The sequence below is a fragment of the Panthera uncia genome, chromosome A2, assembly GCF_023721935.1.
Source record: "Panthera uncia isolate 11264 chromosome A2, Puncia_PCG_1.0, whole genome shotgun sequence".
NCBI classification, from domain to species: domain Eukaryota; kingdom Metazoa; phylum Chordata; class Mammalia; order Carnivora; family Felidae; genus Panthera; species Panthera uncia.
The window spans coordinates 19,809,053-19,829,080 of record NC_064816.1 but is presented as its reverse complement, the minus strand read 5'-3'; the positions used below and the strand labels follow the sequence as shown (position 1 = coordinate 19,829,080).

At 42.6% G+C, this 20,028-nt stretch overlaps 1 protein-coding gene across 1 annotated transcript; it reads left to right on the top strand.

Annotated features, from left to right (window-relative positions):
• The first annotated feature begins 620 nt into the window (after window positions 1-620).
• Window positions 621-19,232, top strand: WDR82 (WD repeat domain 82). The gene is made up of 9 exons (XM_049640614.1): window positions 621-1,147; window positions 5,197-5,294; window positions 8,283-8,349; window positions 12,920-13,019; window positions 13,506-13,622; window positions 13,856-14,011; window positions 14,451-14,520; window positions 15,316-15,458; window positions 16,447-19,232. The coding sequence occupies exons 1-9, from the start codon at window positions 987-989 to the stop codon at window positions 16,474-16,476; spliced, it is 942 nt and encodes a 313-aa protein (XP_049496571.1). The 5' UTR covers window positions 621-986; the 3' UTR covers window positions 16,477-19,232.
• Window positions 19,233-20,028: the final 796 nt, after the last annotated feature.

Genomic DNA, 20,028 nt, shown 5'->3' with positions numbered 1-20,028 from the left:
TTGAATAAGAGATAACTTTCCTTTTTAAGAATTTCTTTGTAATCGATGCTATTAATTTTGAGCCTGTAAATACATCTTGAAACTTAAAGGTGAGTGATTATAAAAATGTGTGGAGCTATACACTTAAAATTAGTCCACCTTATTCACTTTACGTTATATGTCAATTAAAAAGTTTTTATAGAAGTCTTAAAAGAAAGTTCTGGGCAGTAGTTACAAGGGTGTATATCCAAATGAAAAAAAAATCACTTAAAATTTGTGCAGTCTATCGTATAATACAGCTCAAAAAAACGAACAAAAAATCCCCCAGGCCCTGAAACTGAAACTATGCTTGCGCTGTGGTGCACTAGCAGTCAAAGCCCGCCAGCGGTTAGCGCACTAACTCACCCCCAGGCCGCCGCTCCAGTGGCGTAGCCGACCCTCGCAGTACCTGCTCCCAGTGGTCTGCGATCCCGCACAAAAGCCCACGACTTCCGGGCACCCTCGGCCTTCCGGCCCACCAAAGGGAAGGCCGTGGACATCCCCGCCCCTCGCGCCCTACTGCCCGTCAGGGAATCACCGCCTCGGGCCACCCCGCCACTCCATTCCTCGGCGGCCGCACTGACGTCACCGCCCCACCGCCCCTTCTCGCGCTGCCCTTCCGCCCCGCCCCCTTTCCCGGCGTGCGCTGCGGTGAGGCTCCTCGCCCTCAGCTTCTGCCTGTCGTCCCAAGATGGCGGACACAATGAGCCGGCGCCGCGCCGGTTGGCCTTGAGGCGACTGTGAGGAGGAACGGTCCGCGAGATCCCGCAGTCCCGGCAGAAGAGCGCCGCACGTGCAGGAGGAGGAAGGGGTGGAGGCGGCCCGACTGTCGGCCGCCTTTCCGCTCGCCGCCGGCGCGGCGCCCGCCCCGCCCGGGTCGGCCCCTCGGCAGCCAGCCCGCCCGCCCGCCTGCTGCCGGGCCCCGCCCCGGCCCTGCGCCGCCGCCACCGCCTCCAGCAGCCGCCGCCATGAAGCTGACCGACAGCGTGCTGCGGAGTTTCCGCGTCGCCAAGGTGTTCCGCGAGAACTCGGACAAGATTAACTGCTTTGACTTTAGCCCCAACGGCGAGACGGTCATCTCGAGCAGCGACGACGACTCCATCGTGCTCTATGACTGCCAGGAGGGCAAGTGAGTGCGGCGGTGGCCCTGAGCCCGGGCCCGAGTCTGTCCGTCCCTCCCTCTCTCCCTCTCGTGGCCCAGCGCTCGCCCCGCCGCCCGCCCCCGGCCCCGCCGCCCTCTCCGGCCTGTTTTGCACTCGCTGCCGCCAGGGCCGCTTCCATTCCGAAGATGTCCAGGAGACCTTTTTAAAAATAATAAGAATAGTGAGAGTGATACTACCATCGTTATTATTTTGCTTGCTTTCGGCCTCCTGGAAAAGCGCTTCCGTATCGCTTGCCAAACCCCACCTTGACCTTGACCTTTAAACGCCCGGTCCTCCCACCTGGGCCCCAGCAGGTAGCTTTTCCGCTCCTCCGACTCTGTCAGAGGTGCCGGTCGGCTCTGGCCCCCGGCGCGGAACCGCAGAGGCTGCGCTCCTGCCTCAGCAGCGTCACAGCTCGCTCTCTCTGCCCTCCTCGGTGACCTCGATTCAGCCCTGGCACTCCGCCCATCCCCTGCCCCTTAGCTTCCCGCCGCCTTCTGCCGGAAGGCCGCGTGGGTTGCAGTTCTTAGCTGTCAGGATTTGTTTGTTGTGCCTCTTTGGGGCCCCTGTCTTTTTCTTTCGGTTCCAAATCATTCTTTTACTCCCTCAGACCCATTGCCCACATTTGTAGTTAACTTTTTAACAACATCAGAAACTTTTCCTTTTTGCCAAAAAAAAAACTAACTTGGCTGTCCCATCCCGACCTGAATGGGAACCTACTATGAAAACATAGCATCCCAAAACAATTTTATGTTTCCTCTTATATATATTTTTAAATTACACTTTATGGTCCACCTGGAATTACCAAAATTCAGGGTCTGATCGTGAAATTTCTGTGTTGCCACCGCACTGCATCTCTAAAGTCTTATAAGCACATTTGCCTTTTTCTCTGGGGACCTTGTCAGCTTCACCTCACCCTTTATAAACCTGCTTTGCTTTCTCGTTACTAAATTGTGAACTCCTTTGGAGCAGAAACTGGCTTAGGCTAGATTCGATTTCCCTCAGCCACCTTCTCCAAGCAGGCTTGTGGCTATTTGGTATAATCCGGTGGCTAGTGGTTTTGTCAGATTTCATTTTGTTACCTAATTCCAGATCTTATTTTTTGAATCGTTGGGGTTTTCTCTGCCTTTTCCAACTGTTCTTTTTGCCTTTTGTTTTGTTTTAAAACCGATGCCTTCTGTAAACTTTCTTTGGAACTTGTCTCTTCGTTTGTGAATTCGGTTATCTAAAGTAACGTTGTTTTGGTCTAAGCTGTATCTTCTTCCCAATTTTTTCCCACGGGGGCTATGGAAAAGTATTATGTAACTGGCTCTGGATCTGCCTGCAGTATGCAGACGAGTGGCCTAGAGTGGTGGTCCTAAGGGAAGAGAGCATTGTTAGCTGGACCAGTGCTGACTTTAGTCAACGTTATTCATTTAGTAGATGTATTTCTGTCCAGGTTTGGTCATTTGAATCAGCTTGGAAGAGAGAGTAACATATAGAGCTGGAGTCGGGATTAGGATTGTGGGTTCCTGGGACTAGAAGTAATTTGAAGCTGACTGGCTTGAAATGTTGAGTGCTTGTGCACAGATTGGAACCTCTACCTGGAACCTTGATGATGGAGATGTATGTTCTCATTCAAAGGAGATGAAGGTTGTGATAGCCTTCTTAGTAGTTTCTCTCTAAGTGTGGCATAATTTCTACTTGTTGGGAGCAGTGACAGTTTACTTGGAAGTAAAATTACAGTGACAGTTTACTTGGAAGTAAAATGTTAATTTTACGACATGCAGTTTATTCACTCATGTAGCTTTTTACATAATTACAAACTTACAGGAAAGTTAAACAGTATTTCAGAGATCCATATCATCCAATAATCAGTTACATTTTACCTCTTTTGCATTACAGCTCTCTGTGTTAAGTATTTAGGTATGCATTTTTTAATGAACCATTAAGAGAATAAGTTGGAGGTATCAAGCCCCTGATCTCCAAACACTTCAACATGGATTTCCTCAGCACAAGGACATTCTTTTATACAACCAGAGCACAATTATCCAAATTAGCAAATTTAGTATTGATGTAATAGTGTAGGGCATTCTCTTTTACATTTTCTCTTATCAATTAATTGTGACCTTATTTCATTGTGGTCTATGGCAAGGGACTGGCTTGGTAGTTAGGAGACCTGGGTTCTAGTTTGGCTTTGTGACCAGGTATGTGACAATGGTTAGATCACTTCTCTGAGTATTAGATGACCTCTTTTGCCTTTAAGAGTCCATGATCCTAAGGGGTAATGTGAGGAAAAAATGTGCCACTAGTATAAGTCAAACCAACATTGGTAGAAGAGTAGTGTTTCCTTGGAAGTCATAGTATCTCTACTAGATGGTACTAAATGTTAGAATTTGGGAGTTTGAAGATGGTCAAAACAAGATTCTTTATACTTAATATTTTCCAGTTTTTTGTTCATTTTGTCCGTTGTTTTTGTTCATCCGTTGAGTGATTTTTCAATTTGAAAGACTTATAAAATATATTATCTGCTAGGTGATGAAAAATTTTCATAATATTTTTTATTCATGCCTGATCACCAGACTCATAGTTTGTGGAAAGAAGCTTAACCAAAATATTCATGGAAAAATGTTGTGCATGGGCTTTGTAAAGATTCTCTGAAATGGATGCAAAAATTAGGATCTTGTTTCCAAACTAGGAAGTGATATGAGGTAAAAGATTTGTTATTAAAAATAAATCTCAGGTTAGTGTTTGAGACAAATAGGCCATACATAAGTGGAACTAAAAACTTTCCTTATTCCATACCCTTTAACATTGGCTCTTCAGGATATGTCTTCACTATTTTAGACTGAATTGTTGGGATAAGTAAGCTTCTTTTTCCACTTGTAGAAATAAAGTCAACTATTTTTTGAGAGCAAGAACACATGTATGTGCATACATGTGCTCGCTGTTTACCACACAGTAACCCCACAGCAGAGCCCAGGGTAGGGGGTTAAACAGGGTAGCCTTTGAGCTGATCTTTTTAACTAAGCTTTCAGTTAAAGGTGAGAATGTGGAAAATTCAGTGCATTTGGAATGAGAAGCTTGTTTGGAAATGAGTTTTGGGTAGGGAAACCCTTGACCTCACTGACGTTAACAAAAATTGAAAGTGCAAATATTTGAGTTCTTAAAGCTGCTTGGGTAATCTGATTGTTTAGCATCTAGGCTTCATTGAGAGGGCGAATTTTTTTCTTTTTCAAAATTGGAACTCTTTGTAAACATTGGTATACAATTTATAAAATCCTCCTATACCCAAATGTAGAACATTGTGAGCTTTTGGTTAAAGATTTTACTGAGATCAGTTTCAGTTTGATCTTTGATTTTCAGGGTCCTATAGAGGAAGACATTGAAGGAAAAGGAACTTCATATGAATTTGTAACTCCTAGCTTAGAATTATGTGATTTTACATTAAAAAGAAAAGAACCAATGACCAGTTTTTTTCTAGGGAGAATCAGCCTTGCCTTCTAAAAGCCTCAGTAAGTACTTTGGACTTGTAGAATAGGAAGGATAGATAGCTTCTGCAACTGCAGGTTATATTAGGAAAGACAAGCAGTTTTACATCTGGTTTCAGTTTTGATAAATCATTTGTTTCTTCTTGAGAAAAGATCTGGTTTCTAAGTGAATGGCTCAAGAAAAGTTTGGCCTCACTAATTTAACGTATTCCCATATCCCTCTTTGTTATAAACTGTGTCTTGTGTTTTGTGTGCCTTTCTTTCCAAAAAGATGTACTTTTTCTCAAAACTTCTGAACATTGTAGTAAAGACTCAGTTGAGCCCTCAGATTTACTTCCACTTCCTAACCTCAGCATTTGTTGTTCAGAGGTGAAAGTCTGTTGCACTTGATTGATTCCATTTGTTTTCTCTCGTTTGGAAGAAATTCTGTTTCTTTCCAGTGTTAGAGCTTCCAAAGAATTCTCATCCTTGCCACATCATTCAGATTCTTCTGTTTATATGAAGATCCTAGGTTTTGGTGATGGAGGATTTTGATGGTTTTCTTTCTCTGTCCATTTCCTCATCAGACCAAAGAGAACCCTGTACAGTAAGAAATATGGCGTGGACCTCATCAGATACACCCATGCAGCAAACACAGTCGTTTACAGCTCTAACAAAATAGACGGTAAGCAAGCCTTCTTTTTGGGAAGTAATGGTTATGATTTCTTTTGTTAAGTAGTTCTTGGAATCTTTGTGACTATTTCTGCTTTGCTTAGAGTTTCTGTAATTTAAACATATTTTCTTAAGATGTTAGCAATTGTTATGACTGAAGGGATGCTGGAAACAAGCCTCCAATACTTTTGAAGGACTTGAAATGGAGTATGAAAGGTCTCTAGATTAGAATGGAGAGTGGGTATAGGAAGCAATGAATTATATTTATAGTTTGTACTTCTTTAAACTTGAAAGAATACTTTTTGAACAAATAAAAGGAAAGACTATTTGACATACAGCAAGTGGCAAATAACCACGAATGTTTCAGCTGTGGTAGTTTAGGGACCTTAGATGAGATTTTGGTGTATGCTCTACCTTTCATGGTCTGTGTCATGAAGGACAGTGTATTGACCTTAATTATGTTTAATTTTAGGGACCATTTTTAATCTGAATTTTGTCCCTTTTCCATTTTATTTTATTTATTTTTAAAGACTTTATTTGTAAGTAATCTCTATACCCAATGTGGGGCTCGAATTCACAACCCTGAAATCAAAAGAGTCACATGCCCTTCAGACTGAGCCAGCTAGAGGGCCCTTCCCCTTTTAACTTTTAAATAAAGTTAATGGTTTTAAAGAGTAAAGAGTTATTTTTATAAATTAAATTTGTGAATTTCTTTATCTAATAAATGATCTTGATCTTGTTTTTACCTGCATTTATTTCCCCTGGGATAAGTCATTCTCAGTTGACAGTTCATCTTGGTAGTTGAGGACTTTCACCTTAGGACTTTTTTTTTTTTTTTTTTTTTTTTTCATTTATCTCACTGATTTATTGATTGTCTCACTTTTTATAGTAAGTTTTATTTTTTTTTCTTTTTTTAAAATTTTAATGTTTATTTTTGAGAGAGAGAACATGAGCAGGGGAGGGGCAGAGAGAGAGAGAGAGAGGGAGACACAGAATCCAAAGCAGGCTTCAGGCTCTGAGCTGTCGGCACAGAACTCGATGCGGGGCCCCAGCCCACAGACTGTGAGATCCTGACCTGCTAGATCATGACCTGAGGTGAAGTCGGCCACTTAACCGACTGAGCCACCCAGGCGCCCCTGCAGTTAAGATTTTTCTAATGTCATCCACAAAGATCACTTAGACTGCTGTTTTGGCTATGCTTATCTCAGAGCAGATGGGCGGAAGTCTTTTTTTTTTTTTTTTTTTTTTAATGAGACTTTTCTGCCTGTACTTGATTTTTAGTAAGTATATCATTTCTACTTTTCATGCCTCTATTTCAGAAGTGGTTTTCTAAGTAAGCAGTGCAATTGATGCTTTTGGACAAGAATATAAAACATTAGGATCCTGAGGAAACATATCTATGTGATCACCTGAATGACTGGTATACTTCTTCTGTTGGGGTGATTAAATGTGAGGATTCTCCAAATATGGTGCAAAATGAGGCAAATGTGTGGCACTTGCAGCTTTGCTGCCAGGCCTCTGCTGGGAGGATGTTGCCTTTCCTGTCTCGAGTGCATCCTGAAGAGTTCCTCCAACGCTCCGTTTCCTTTTGCCTGATTCCAGGCTGAGGTAGTAGTTTGTACAGTTTGAGGGTCTATGATACCACCCGGTACAGGAGATAACTGTACAGGCCACTGCCTTGCCAGGAACAGTGCACCAGCTACTGAGTGGGGCGGAGAGGATGGCGACTCCCTGCTCATCTCTGGGAAACCAGGTAATGGGGAGGAAAGTCTTTTTCTGCTTAGGGCAGGTGAGTAGTTACTAGCAATAGAACATCCAGGAAGACTTCATAGTTGTCATTCTAGAACTTTGAAGATTTTCAAGGAAAACTATATAGAGTTCAGTTTTGGAACATACAAAGAGTGCGGTTTTCCCTCTCCTGAGTTAGATGCCCTGTTACTAGAAAGTACCCCTGTGAACAACTGGAATGACTTGGTGCTTTCAGCCTCTTTGTTTCTGTGTTGTTTGCCTCTAGAATGTTCTTTCTATGCTTTCCTATCTATATTGGCACCATTTCCTATTGCCTTTTTCGCAACAGTTGCTTCTTATTCCTAGTCTTTTGCAAGGCATAGTACTTTCTAGTTCTGTTCTTTATGGCACTTCATTCCCTTTCCACCGCCATCTTTTTTGTTTACTTTTTCAGGTAGAATCACTTGGTTTTTAAGAGTGTTTGTCTTTTTCTCCCCAAGCACAAATCTCTATGATTATTCTTTTCTTTGATATTGACAGAATCTCGCTGCTGTGACTTACTGATGTATTTATGAGTTTAATTTTTAAATGTTTTAAGATCTTTTTAACCCAATTTCCTGATTTGTTCTTTTGGACACTTTATTATTATTATTATTATTATTATTATCAACTGACTTCTCTCTGATGCACAAAGTACCAGTGGATAGCTGGTTAACTTAAAAAGTAGTAGGACGTTACTTCTGTTTCCATTTGTTTAGTTTTGATGTAGATTATATACCCAATTAAAATTTAGGTCCCTAACACGCTGTTGGAGAACCCTGGACAAAAATATTATGCCAGAGTTCAGCCTGATCCTCAGTTTAGCATGGCTACTTAATTCTTTGAGCCTGTTTCCTTAGCAGCTAAATGTTTTCCTTTAAGGCTTGCCATTCTGTGAGCACTGAACCTATTGTGCTTTCTGGGGGTGGTGCAGGCAGGGTATATTTGCAGGACAGGTTGCATTGTAACTATGCAGAAGGCAAAGATTGGTGGTAACAATGATTTTTAAAAATTGCTGTATATGCTGTCAAGAACGAACTCTGCTTTTGAATTATGTGAAATCTGTAGTGCCCATTCTTCAGCTGTGGAGAAGAATTACTCAGCCTTACTTATTCACACCTTGCTTGAGTTATGGAAAACAATAAATTTTTTGGCCTTGTTTTCAAGATGAAAATGTACAGTAATTCCTTAAAAAATAATAGGGTATCATCATGCCTTATTTGTCTTCTTACAGATACTATTCGTTACCTGTCCTTGCATGACAACAAATACATCAGATACTTTCCTGGACATAGCAAAAGGTAAGAACCAGATGTTACAGAAGTAGATAGTTCTTTTACCCCTGAGGTTACCCAGAGACTAGGAGAGTAGAGAGATTTTATTAGTGAACTAAAGCTAGTTCTTTACTGCTGTTTGGCATTCCTCTTAGTCTTCTCTTGTTAACTCTCCCTCAGACAGTCAATACTTGATTTACTGAGGTTGTGGAAGCAGGGGTAGGACTTCATAGATAAACTGAAATCTCAGTTAAAACATAATTGGGGAAAAAGTGGATTAAAGACACTCAGTGGAAACCTATGTAGTACAAATTACATTTATCATTGAGGAACCCCAAATATTAGATGTCCCTTAACGAAAGGACCATTTATATGTGAGGCCTCTTCCAGTACTGGTGGCCCCATTACAGCAGGCCCCTAGTCTTCATAAACATGTTCCATGTGAAGATCTTAATCAGGATGAAAAAAAATAATAATAAATAAAATTGTCCTTTGTGACTTTTGAAAGTCCAGAAGCTTGTTTCCTTATTCTGTTTTGTAATGCATTTTGTTTCTCTCTATCTCATACCCCAGTTCCCCCAGTGTTTTTTCTTCAAATATTCAAGTTTGGGTTGAGTGTTAAACACATTTTCCTTTGGATGATATTTTAATCACTGAGGGTATTTCCTCCTGCTTTTGTTTACAAACATACATTAACACAGTACAACTTGGAGTGGTACAGAACCTTAACAGGAGATGGACCAAGAGCACCCTGTTTTAGGCTGCACTTTTGATTGGGCAGAGCATATCTATGTTGCTGAAGGTGAGAGCTGACAGCTATTGGTTACTGGTCCCAAACAAATGATGGCTTGTGATAAGTAGATGTTTTGCTTGTTTGTAGTCAAATTAATGTTCACAAATGATTTGAGTTGATTGTAGTTGTTTGAAATTCTTTCCAATCTTCCTGATTATCCAGCTTTTTGATGTCCTGATTCTCAGAAGATAACTTGTTGCCGTTTTTTTTTGTTTTTGTTTTTTTTTTAAGAAAATCAAGGCCATCCAAAATGAGTTCTTTTCAACTTCCTTGGAACCCTTTCCTTGAAAAGAAGTATCCTTTCTTCTTTGACAAAACCAACCTCCTTCTTTCTACTTGTTTCCATCTTCTTAAGTAGACTTTTCCTTGCTGCCTACAAACTTACTTGGTCTTCCTTATCTTAAATCTATTCCTTGAACTTATCTCCCACTCCTTGTAACTGTCAAACATGAAAGAATAATCTGCATACTCCCATCTCCACCTCCTCACTCATTCACTGTTTAAATCATTTGGTCTAGTCCCGGGATCATTTATGGGGCTTTTTCCATGCTGTTTTACTCCTCTTTCCCTGCTGTCTCCAGTTAAAATCTGTCTTCGGGGGTGGGGGGTGGGGGGTGGTTTTTGGGTTTTTGGCTTTTTTTGGTGTTCAACTTCTCAGTGACTTTTTTTTTTCCCCTTTGGCAGCCTACTTTCCCATTTTGGTTCCACTCTTGCAATTCTTGGCCTTTCTTTCTCCTTTTGACTCTAAAATAAGTAAGATTTTACCCTAGCTTTTCTCCTGTCTTGATATTTTCTCACATCTTCATCACTAATTTCATTTACCTCTACTCAGATGGCTTCCCAAATCAATATTTTTAGCTCATGTCTACCCTGATTTCCAGACTCCATTTCCACCTCCAGGTTTTATATACATCTATGTGGATATCTCTTTCATGCTCCCACCTGACAGGTCCAGCATACCATCCCTCATTGTTACATGCTGTGGGCCATATCCTCTCTCTCGGCCTCATGTTTCTTTATCACTGTCCCTTCTAATTATCCTAACTCAAAGCCTCTGTTCCCTGTTCGCTTTCTTTCCCTTGCTTTCACATCTAGTAAGTTGTTAATCCTATTGATTCTACCTAGGTTTAACCTAGTGTGTCACTATCCTTTTCTTCGGTCCTGGCTCATGCACTGTAAAGTGAATTACAGTCAAATCCTAATTAATCTCCCTATCCCTCATCATCCTTCTTTAGCATCCTGTATTACAGTTCCGACCACTTCATAGTCTATCTATATCTCTGTGAAGAACTTTAATAGTTCTCCATATCTGTCTGCCCCTTCCCCTTGGAGTGAGGCTTTCCTCCCTCTGGTTGTGACTCATTTTCCCAACATTATCTTCCACCACTCAAGTTGAGGTGAATTCTGGGCTGCTTCCTAGACATGGGCCTCATGCCTTCCTGTCTGGCACTTTTTCTGTAAAGACATCTCTCATTGAAATCCTGTCCACCACATGTGGTGCTTCTTCCAGAAAGCCTTCTCTGACCCTCTCTTGGAGTTCTCTGGACTGGACAGTTAAGCTTTCTTAGAGTTGGGCTATTTTTGTGTTGTTGTTTGTTTCTGTTTTTGTTTTTAAGTTTATTTATTTTGAGAGAGAGAGAATAAGCAGGGCAGGAACAGAGAGGGAGGGGGACAGAGGATCCAAAGCAGGCTGTGTGCTGACCACAGAGGGACCGATACGGGGCTAGACCCATGAGATCATGACCTGAGCCAAAGTTAGACCGACTGAGCCATTCAGGTGCTTCTAGAGTTGAGGTTTTACTCCTCGTTGTATTCTCTTTACTTCTCAGCATAGAGCCCAAGATAGACTTTCTCTGAGCTTTTGACCTGAATACAATGACCTAAAATTACATGTACGTATGCATTCTGCTCACTGTTTTATTACCGCCTCAGCATTCCCAGGAAATTTTGGCTTACGGTATCTTTAAATGTTTAAGTTGAGGAACTAGTATGGATGTTAATTGAGTTATATTGGAAGAAATTTTTCTTTAGGTAAAAATTTAAAGAAAAAAAAAGTACATTTTCTCATTTTCTATTCATGGCATAAATTTTAATGCTTTCCAGTGGAACTAAAACCTTCTGAACCCCTTTCATTGTCATCCAAAACTTGAACCTACTCTATTTCTATATAAAAGATCCATTCACAAATGAGCTGTGCAATTTGGTCATCTTTTTGACTTCAAACTTTTATCAAATGAAACAGCACAACACCAACATTTCCTTTATAATCTTCATCTGTGACACCAGCTTCTATATCTATGAAGTGTTTTACGGCCAAGCCAGAATGCAGAACTACTCTTCCATAGTCCAGAAGGAAGAGTTATCCAAGTGTCTGTTTCCACAAGGGCCTTCTCTATAGGTGGTAATGTAGACTCATAGGCATTATATATACAGGTCATAGCTTGTGGCCCTCAATGAAACTTCACTTGGGGCTTTGGTAGAGCCACATGCTGTCCTTCATTGCAGGCCAGGCCCAAATGCTTGGGAGGTGGCTGGTGTCTTCATAGCAGAGTGGCAGAGTGAGAATATGAGCAAAGGGGACAAGAGAGCTCAGGAGCCCTTGGAAGAAATGTTTTCTAGTGAGTGACTCTTAGTGGTATAACCATAAAAGGGGACTCATATTAGAAATAACAGTTGCTATTAGCACAGGCCTGTGGCTTGGCTTAGTAAGTAGTGCCCAAACCAACAGCCTCACCATCACCTGGGAGCAGGTTCTCAGACCTGCTGGATTAGAAGTTCTGGGAGTGGATCTCAGTAGTCTGTGTTTTTAATCCACCCTCAGATAATGCTGATTGTACTCAGGTTTAAGACTGTTAGTATAGTCCACAAAATTCTAGTTAAGTAATTAAGGATTTTTTGGTAGGTTTTGTTTTTTAATTGAGATATAGTTTTGTACCATAAATTCACCCTCTTAAAGTATACAGTTCAGGTTTTTAGTATATTCACAGAATTGGGCAACCATCACCACTAATGCAGAACACTTTCATCACTCCCAAATAGAAACCCTGTATTCAGTAGCAGTCACCCCCCATGCCTCCTCCTATAAGTTCCCAGCAACCACTAATCTTCTTTCTATATCTATAGCTTTGTTTATTCTGGACATTTTTTATAAATGAATGAGACAGTTTGTGCCCTTTCATGTCCACTTCTTTCACTTACCATGTTTCCAAGGTTCATAACATGCTGTAACATGAATCAGTACTTCATTTCTTTTTATTATCAAATATTTCATTGTATAGAGACACCACATTTTGCTTATCCATTCATTAGTTGATGGGCATTTGGGTTTCCACTTTTTTGCTATTATGAATAATGCTGTTGTGAGCATATGTGTACCTTTTTGTATGGACATAGGTTTCCATTTTTCTTGGGTATATACCTGGAAGTGGAATTTCTGGGTCATATAATAACTACCTTTCACTTTTTAAGGAACTATAAATCTTCCAAAGCACCTGCACCATTTTACATTCCAACCAGCAATGCATGAGGCTTCTAATTATTCTAATAGGTGTGTAGTGGTGTCTCCTTGTGGTTTGCTTTGCATTGGAGGCTTAACATTTTTATGCTGTAGCTCGAAGTTTGTTTTTTCATTATATTAGTTGCTTTTGGTTATTCCAGATTGTTTATATGTGTATGTTTCTTAAAATGGCAGTGTTGAGAGAACAGGTATATATAATGTAGCTAGGCAGGTAGAGTGGTTTAGAGTTCACATCCAATTTTTGCAAATATTATGCTTCAACTCCTATTTATCTTGATGCATTGCAGGGTGGTGGCCTTGTCCATGTCACCTGTGGATGACACTTTCATTTCTGGGTCTCTTGATAAGACCATTCGACTCTGGGATCTCCGGTCTCCTAACTGCCAGGTAATGGTACCTCACAGTTAAAGTTTTCTATGGTAGGCACTATCATGAGCTCTTCCTCTTAAGGAAAGGAGAAAGTAATCGTTCCATTCTGAGATCCCAAAGTCTTTCTAAACTTTGGAGAAAATCTGTTTTCCTGGTAGGTGGCTGGTAATTAAGCTAATACCCTAATCCAGTGCATATTGCATTATGCTCTGTGGATTTTTGCTTTCAAAACCATTTTCCTGAAACCTGTGAGCTGTAGCTTTTACGCTCAAAGAATTTCTTTTTATTTGGATTCAGTGTCTATAGAGTTGTACAGTTAGGGTTGATGAAACCAGTTGTATGGAGACCTGTTTGTAAAAAGCCTTATTTTAGTTAGGTTTGTTTGCTTTTTCCATTCTCTGGGTAGGTATCTGTTTGTGTCCTTTCTTAGTTTTCATTGGAAAAAGTAAATTACATGGTGGTAAGATCCTGGGTTCATTAACCTTTTTTCTTATTTTTTCATAGGGCCTCATGCATCTACAAGGCAAGCCAGTTTGTTCCTTTGATCCAGAAGGGTTAATTTTTGCTGCAGGTGTCAATTCTGAAATGGTCAAACTTTATGACCTTCGCTCTTTTGATAAGGTAAATCTTTGAATCTTTGAGCTATCTTCATATCATGGAGGTTTTGAAGGGTAAGGTGAGAGCCTTTTCCATGATAAAGGAGGTATGTGGTAGACACTGGCGAATGTCAGAGCAATAGTTCTTCCTTGCTTTTCCTAGCCAAAAAGGAATCTAAAGGGACAGAATGAGAGTTGGCTCTGGCAGAAGAAATATTGATGGGCCTTGGGCTGGGTCTGCTGTTTTTATCATTTCAGGGGCCATTTGCGACTTTTAAGATGCAGTACGATCGGACTTGTGAGTGGACAGGACTTAAGTTCAGCAATGATGGTAAACTCATCCTCATCTCCACCAATGGCAGCTTCATCCGTCTCATCGATGCATTCAAGGGAGTGGTGATGCACACCTTTGGGGTGAGCTGACAACCTTTGAGCATGGCTGTTTCCATGCTCCTCCCTCCTGGGCTGAGAATTGTGGTAGCTGGTTGATGGGAGACCAGTGGTTATCCTTGACTCACTGATGGAAGCATGGACATGCATTTTCATTCTGAACATGAACTAACTTCTCTTGGATTCTGAGACATTCACTTCTCTCACATAGTGTCCCAAGTTTGGAATTTAGATACAAAGTAATTCCTTGCCATAATAATTTTCTAGTTGCATTGAATATGGAGTTGGGGATGGGGGCGAACTGTAAAGGGTGGCAGCCGAGTTTGGAACCTTGGTGGCACTATGCATGAAGAGGAGAGGGTTTCATGGAAAGGAAGGTGATGTGTGTGCTGGGTAAGTGTTTATAGGCAATTATTTTATATTAATAGGGCTGTGATAAGAGAACTGTTCTGCTTTTTTTTAGGGTTATGCCAACAGCAAAGCTGTCACTCTGGAGGCCTCATTTACTCCAGACTCCCAGTTTATTATGATTGGTAAGCTTTCTTTATCCCCCTTGGGGGGTTATTTCTCTGTACTGTGTATTTTTTTTGTTTGTATTTTTGTTAGTTTTAACTAATTAAAATACTATCTATTATCCTCTTGATGGGTGTTCTCGCCTATCTCACCACAATGTATAGTCTTATGCCAAAGGTGCAGTGTCTTTATCCTGATTTTGCACTTCTTTACTGGGACCTGGCATTAATGTTGGTTGAACCAGCGTAAGAGTTAAACTCCACAAGCACAGTCTTACTAATAATACTAGCTTTCTGATTTAACCCTGCATTCGGTTTTCAGTGGCTTGGTTTTGGTGGGATGTGATGGTATTTAGCCCCCTCCTTTTTTAAAAAATTTTTTCCTTTAATGTTTATTTTTGAGAGACAGAGCACAAGCAGGGAAGGGGCAGAGAGAGAGGGAGACACAGAATCTGAAGCAGGCTCCAGGCTCTGAACTGTCAGCACAGAGCCTGATGTGGGGCTCAAACCCACGAACTGTGAGATCATGACCTGAGCCAAAGTCAGACACTTAATCAACTGAGCCACCCAGGTGCCCCGTAGCCCCCTTTTTAAATGAGAAAACTAAAGTTAGAGGGGAAATGACTTGGATGGGAACAAATAACTAGGGTCAAGGTCAGTTTCCAAAGTGTCCTTTCTTCACTGCCCCTTCTCCCTCAATTTCAGATGAGGGCCAGGTCCTGAAGCTTGACTTTTCTCCAGATGTCAGTTTGTCTTTCCCACTTTTCTTTGCATTGTGCCTTGAGCTGTTGTATTTTCCTTTATCATTCTCTTTAGGTTCAGAGGATGGCAAGATCCATGTCTGGAATGGAGAGAGTGGTATAAAAGTTGCTGTGTTGGATGGCAAACACACAGGCCCTATTACCTGTTTGCAGTTCAACCCCAAGTTCATGACCTTTGCCAGCGCATGTTCCAACATGGTATGTGAACACAGGAGATGTCTTCCACATAAGGGCCCTTTCCATTTGGGGTGGTGGGTGCTTCAGTAAACTGTGTCCTAAATAGGTTCCTGATAAGCATCCAAGTTCATGTTTCTCAGCTGGTGGCTTCCCTGGTTCACCTCCTATTATCTGATCTCTGGTTGGACTTGGCTTTCACTTTCACCCTTATTTCTGTGCTCTGGGATCACCTGTAAGCTGCTGGGAGACCTCAGGCCCATTTTTGCTATAGCCCCTGGTTTTATGACCAAACTACTTGGGACTATGCCTAACAATTTTTTGGCTTCTTAAAATACTTCGAACCAGCCTATTGTGGCTGCAACCTCTCTGTTTGCCATTTCTTTCAGTTTATGCTGAATTCCTGAGAAATTTTTACAGTTGATCATAACTCACTACTTAGCGTTTCCTCCAAGTTCCTTATGTTTCTAGGCAATGCTAGCAGAACAAAGCGTCCGTGTGTCTCAGCCTCAAGTTTCTTTTTAGCATCTCTTAAGTATACCTGGGTATTTGAGGATGAGGGATTTCACTACTAGCCTACCCAGAACACATTGCCCCCTCGCTCTTTTTTTGTTTTTGACACTGAGGAAACGATGTCAGAAAGAAATGCAGCAAAACCACCTCAGTCCCTGTCATTTTTTTACAGCTTGAGAAGGAGAGGGCATGTTGGAGGTCACCTGGCAGATTGGCAGTAAGGCCAGATACCCACCTCCCCAGACAGCTCTTTTGTTTTTCCTTACCACTGGACTACGAAGGTAGACATGTTGGAGACAGAACCAGCTTACTTTTGCACAGAGGGGGAATGTTTTTCCACAGATTGTCAGAATCGGTTGGTCATGAGGGAAGGCCACCAGCCAAAATTCCTCCACTGTTGGGGTTGGGCACCTTGATGCTGGGGGCACGGTGGTGGTAAGAACCCTGAGTGAGGAGAGAGGCTTGGCTTTTAAAAGTTGATTTATGTTTCTCCTTCCAGGCCTTCTGGTTGCCCACCATCGATGACTGACCTTGGTGCTGCTCGGCTGTTTCTGTACAGTGAGGGTGGCCAACAGGAAAAAACTCAGAGGGGACTGAGATAATGGATCGGATCATTTGACTGGGCTGAAGAGCATCCTTCCACATGGCCTTCCCATGGATGTGCTGTACATCTGCTCAGAAGAAAAAAATTACTTTGCCGAGCTTCTTCAAAAAAGACTGTTGGTGTGGCAGATTCTGTCAGGACTTAGATTTTCCCACTGTCACTGCACTGAGCTCCTCCAGAGGAGTGACCAGATTCATGATTAGGGTATACTGGGGCCCTCGAGACGCCTTCAATTTTGAATGTATTTGCTGCTGAGGAGCCGGTGAAGTTAATTCTGCACATCCCTTCTCCCACCCCCATAAATGCATGGGAAGCCACAGTTCTGGTTTTGAGATGCTAGGGAAGCTCAGCACCCCTTGCCCGCACCCTGCATGTCTTGTTACTGGGTCTCCCTGTGTCATTGTGGCAATATTCCACACCCATCATGTTACTTAGGTGCCAAACATTTACAGAAATAAGTCTTCATATATCTGGGGGTCAGAAAGGGACAGATGAACAGAAAAGGACCTTGCTTGCCAGGAAGCCTAGCGAGTTAGTCACGTGAGGGTGGGTGATCTGGGCACGCCTCAAGGCTCTGAGTGTTGGATGGGAGATGGCCCAGGAGCCTGAAGGGGAGGGAAGTGGGGGTTGCAGGTGAGTTCCATGGCTGGGAGGTTTAGCAGTAGCCTGGTGTGATCCCCCGTCATGAAGACAAACCTGCGGTCTTTCTGGGTGCCTACCAAGCTTGGTTTTGTACAAAAGCAAGGTGGGAGTCTATTTTTGTACATGAGATACATCACGCTTTCCTGTGGGCCAGTATTGTGGAGTGAGTCTGAGTTGTTTACACTGATGCCTTCCCTGCCCACCACAAATTGTGTACAGAGTCTCCAGATGATACCACCCCTTCCCCAGCTCCCAAGCAAGAGCTGGCTGTAGGCCTGTGTTATATGTTATATTTAGCCTTTTTATATATGACATGGGGTTTCTGTTTGTATTTTAGCACAGTGTGTACACCTTCATTTAAATATATCCGTGTGTGCATACATATATATGTATATGTATGTATGCATATATATATATATGTATATAAAATATCTGTCATTTCTCAGAGTTCAGCAGAAAGAGGTCGAGTCCTGCAGCCCGAGAGAAAGACTGCATCCTTGCTAATAGTGTTTGCCACAAGTGTTAGTGAGTCTTCCCTATTACCCTTTTTTCCTTTGGGAGACAGAATGAAGCAAAGCTTCAAATGTTTGCTGTTCCCACGGCAGCTAACTGAGGGTCTTGGGATAACTTCCCTTGTATTCCTCAAGCCGCACTTTGGGGCCCTCTCTGCAGTATTAGCCCCCTTTTTGCTCGGTGATGCTCTGCGCTTGTACGTGTGTGACAGTCACTTTTGCATGCCCTTTGTGCCTGGCTTCCGGCATCTGGGGACAAGATGCTGGAACCAGAGCATTTTCAGTTTGTCTGAAGCTTCTTTTCCAATTACAGGTCATTCCTGTTTACCTGGTATGTCTGCTTTCTTCTTTTCCTTGCCTTCTCTTAGAAGAGGGAGAGGTCTTGATCAGGGTTGAAATGAGCTACAGCTGGCTCATGGCCTTTCCTTCCCCTGCATGGCCTTCTTAGAGCAGTACCAGTAGCATGTTATTTCAGGAAGTTCTCAAACATTTAAGTAGGTCATAGGTTCTCTGCAGATACAGAAACGGGCTCCACAAGGTTATGACTTGCCCAAGAGTACATAGTTGCTAAGGGGGAAGCAAGCCATTAACTGCCTTTGTTCAGCAGCAGAAATAGGCTGTAAATTGCCAGCAATTACTGTTTTGTTTTGTTAGCAATTACTTTTGACTTGTTTCTCAAAGGGCAAAGGGCATACATCTTTCCAAAATGTCGACTGGAATCTGCAGCTTTTCTGCAGTGCCACCCACTGTATATAGCTCTGCCTTATCAGAATGGAGAGACTTCTAGAAACCAGATGATCTATTACTGCCCACTCCTGGCTCTCCAAAGTAGAAAATTCATGGAGTAACTGTTCAGAGTGCTTGAGACTGGGTTTATAAGAAGGGCTGCCTAATAAACATACCTGCAGCCAGAGAAGCCACTTGCCTGTCAGCAAGGAAGATGATTCCTCTCGAGAGTTCTTGTGTGTCCAAAGCTGAGGTACCACATTCTTTGGAATAGGCCCGTCACTGCCCCTCTTTCTAGGGACCTGTGGCTACAGAGCTGGCTCCTAAGTTGGGAAGGAAAGGGGAAAGCTACAGCTGGAAGTGATTGGACGTGATGTGGTAAGAATAAGGCAGGATAAAGGAGCAGAGGGGCTAGGGCTGCAGGGGTGGAGCCGGTGGTATTCTAAGCTCTCTAGGATGGGAGGGGCGCACCACACTTGAAGAGTCCAGGCCAAAGCCACCAATTTATGTGGGACACTGCACTGCTCAACCACCAGCCAGTGGGGGATTTTTTAATTTTTATTTTTTTAGATAAAACTTCCCTGTTGCAATCATAATTAATGCTTATTGAGGAAATTTGGGGAATTTTAAAGTGAATCAGTTTGCCACCCAAATGCTACCACTGTTAATCTTTTGGTGTTAAATGTTCCTCTAGAAATTTCTGTGCATAGATTTTTGGTGTGTTTACATAGTTGTTATTCTACTGTATATACAATTTTATGTCCCTTTTGTACTTAACATATAAACATTTTTTCCATGTTACCAGTCTTAAACAGAGTTTTATGGTTGTAGCTTTTCTGTTGAGTTTCCATAGCATTGTTTGCCTGGTTCCTAGAGTTGGAGGGAGGGATGGGTTGTCTCCTGTTAGTCCTCCTGATTCCCTTTGGGACTCTGGTAATGCTGTGTGGATGGATTGTTGGGCTCCCTGGGACTGCCTCTGCCTGCCCGTGGTGACCAAGGCCTGTCAGCTGTTGGGAAGAATCTCTAGACCCAGACAGACCTCAACGCATAGCAGCCTGGGTCTCCTCAACCGCAGGCTCTAATAAGCAGCCACAGGGCCAGAAATGAGGGACTGGGAAGGGCCAACTGGTCTTGGTCTGCAGACTCTCTGGCACGTACCTCAGGCTGCCTTTCATCCCTCATTGTTACCTCGACACTTGATCAGGTTGGCAGCCTGTAGCTAGAATAAGGTTTGTCCTGCTAGGTCCCGGCTTCTGTGGGGCAAGGGTAATGGAGCCTCTTCTTTTGAGGCTCTTGCACCAGTTCTAGCAGAAGGCCTGGCCAGTAGCTTGATAACCCACTGCTTGGCTGGTGAGTTGGCAACTCCTAGAGCCTGTGCACCAGCTCGGTATCCTCAGAGCTGCGGGACCTGCCGCCTGCCACTTTGCCCAGGGTCGTCAGCCAAGGATCATGAAGAGCAGCAGAGGGAACATCCCAGCTTGTGAGTGATAGGCTCACAACATCAAGGAGGAAGCGTCCCAAACCCCCCCCTACCCCCTTGCCCAGCCTGGTGGAGGGCTGCTGCAGCATTTGGCTCTGCTGAGACGCACATGGCTGA

Coding starts and splice junctions, on each gene's coding strand:
- WDR82 (XM_049640614.1), top strand. CDS start 987: ATGAAGCTGACCGACAGCGTGCTGCGGAGTTTCCGCGTCGCCAAGGTG. Junction 5,295..8,282: donor CAGCTCTAACAAAATAGACG/GTAAGCAAGCCT, acceptor GTCTTCTTACAG/ATACTATTCGTTACCTGTCC. Junction 14,012..14,450: donor TGGTGATGCACACCTTTGGG/GTGAGCTGACAA, acceptor GCTTTTTTTTAG/GGTTATGCCAACAGCAAAGC.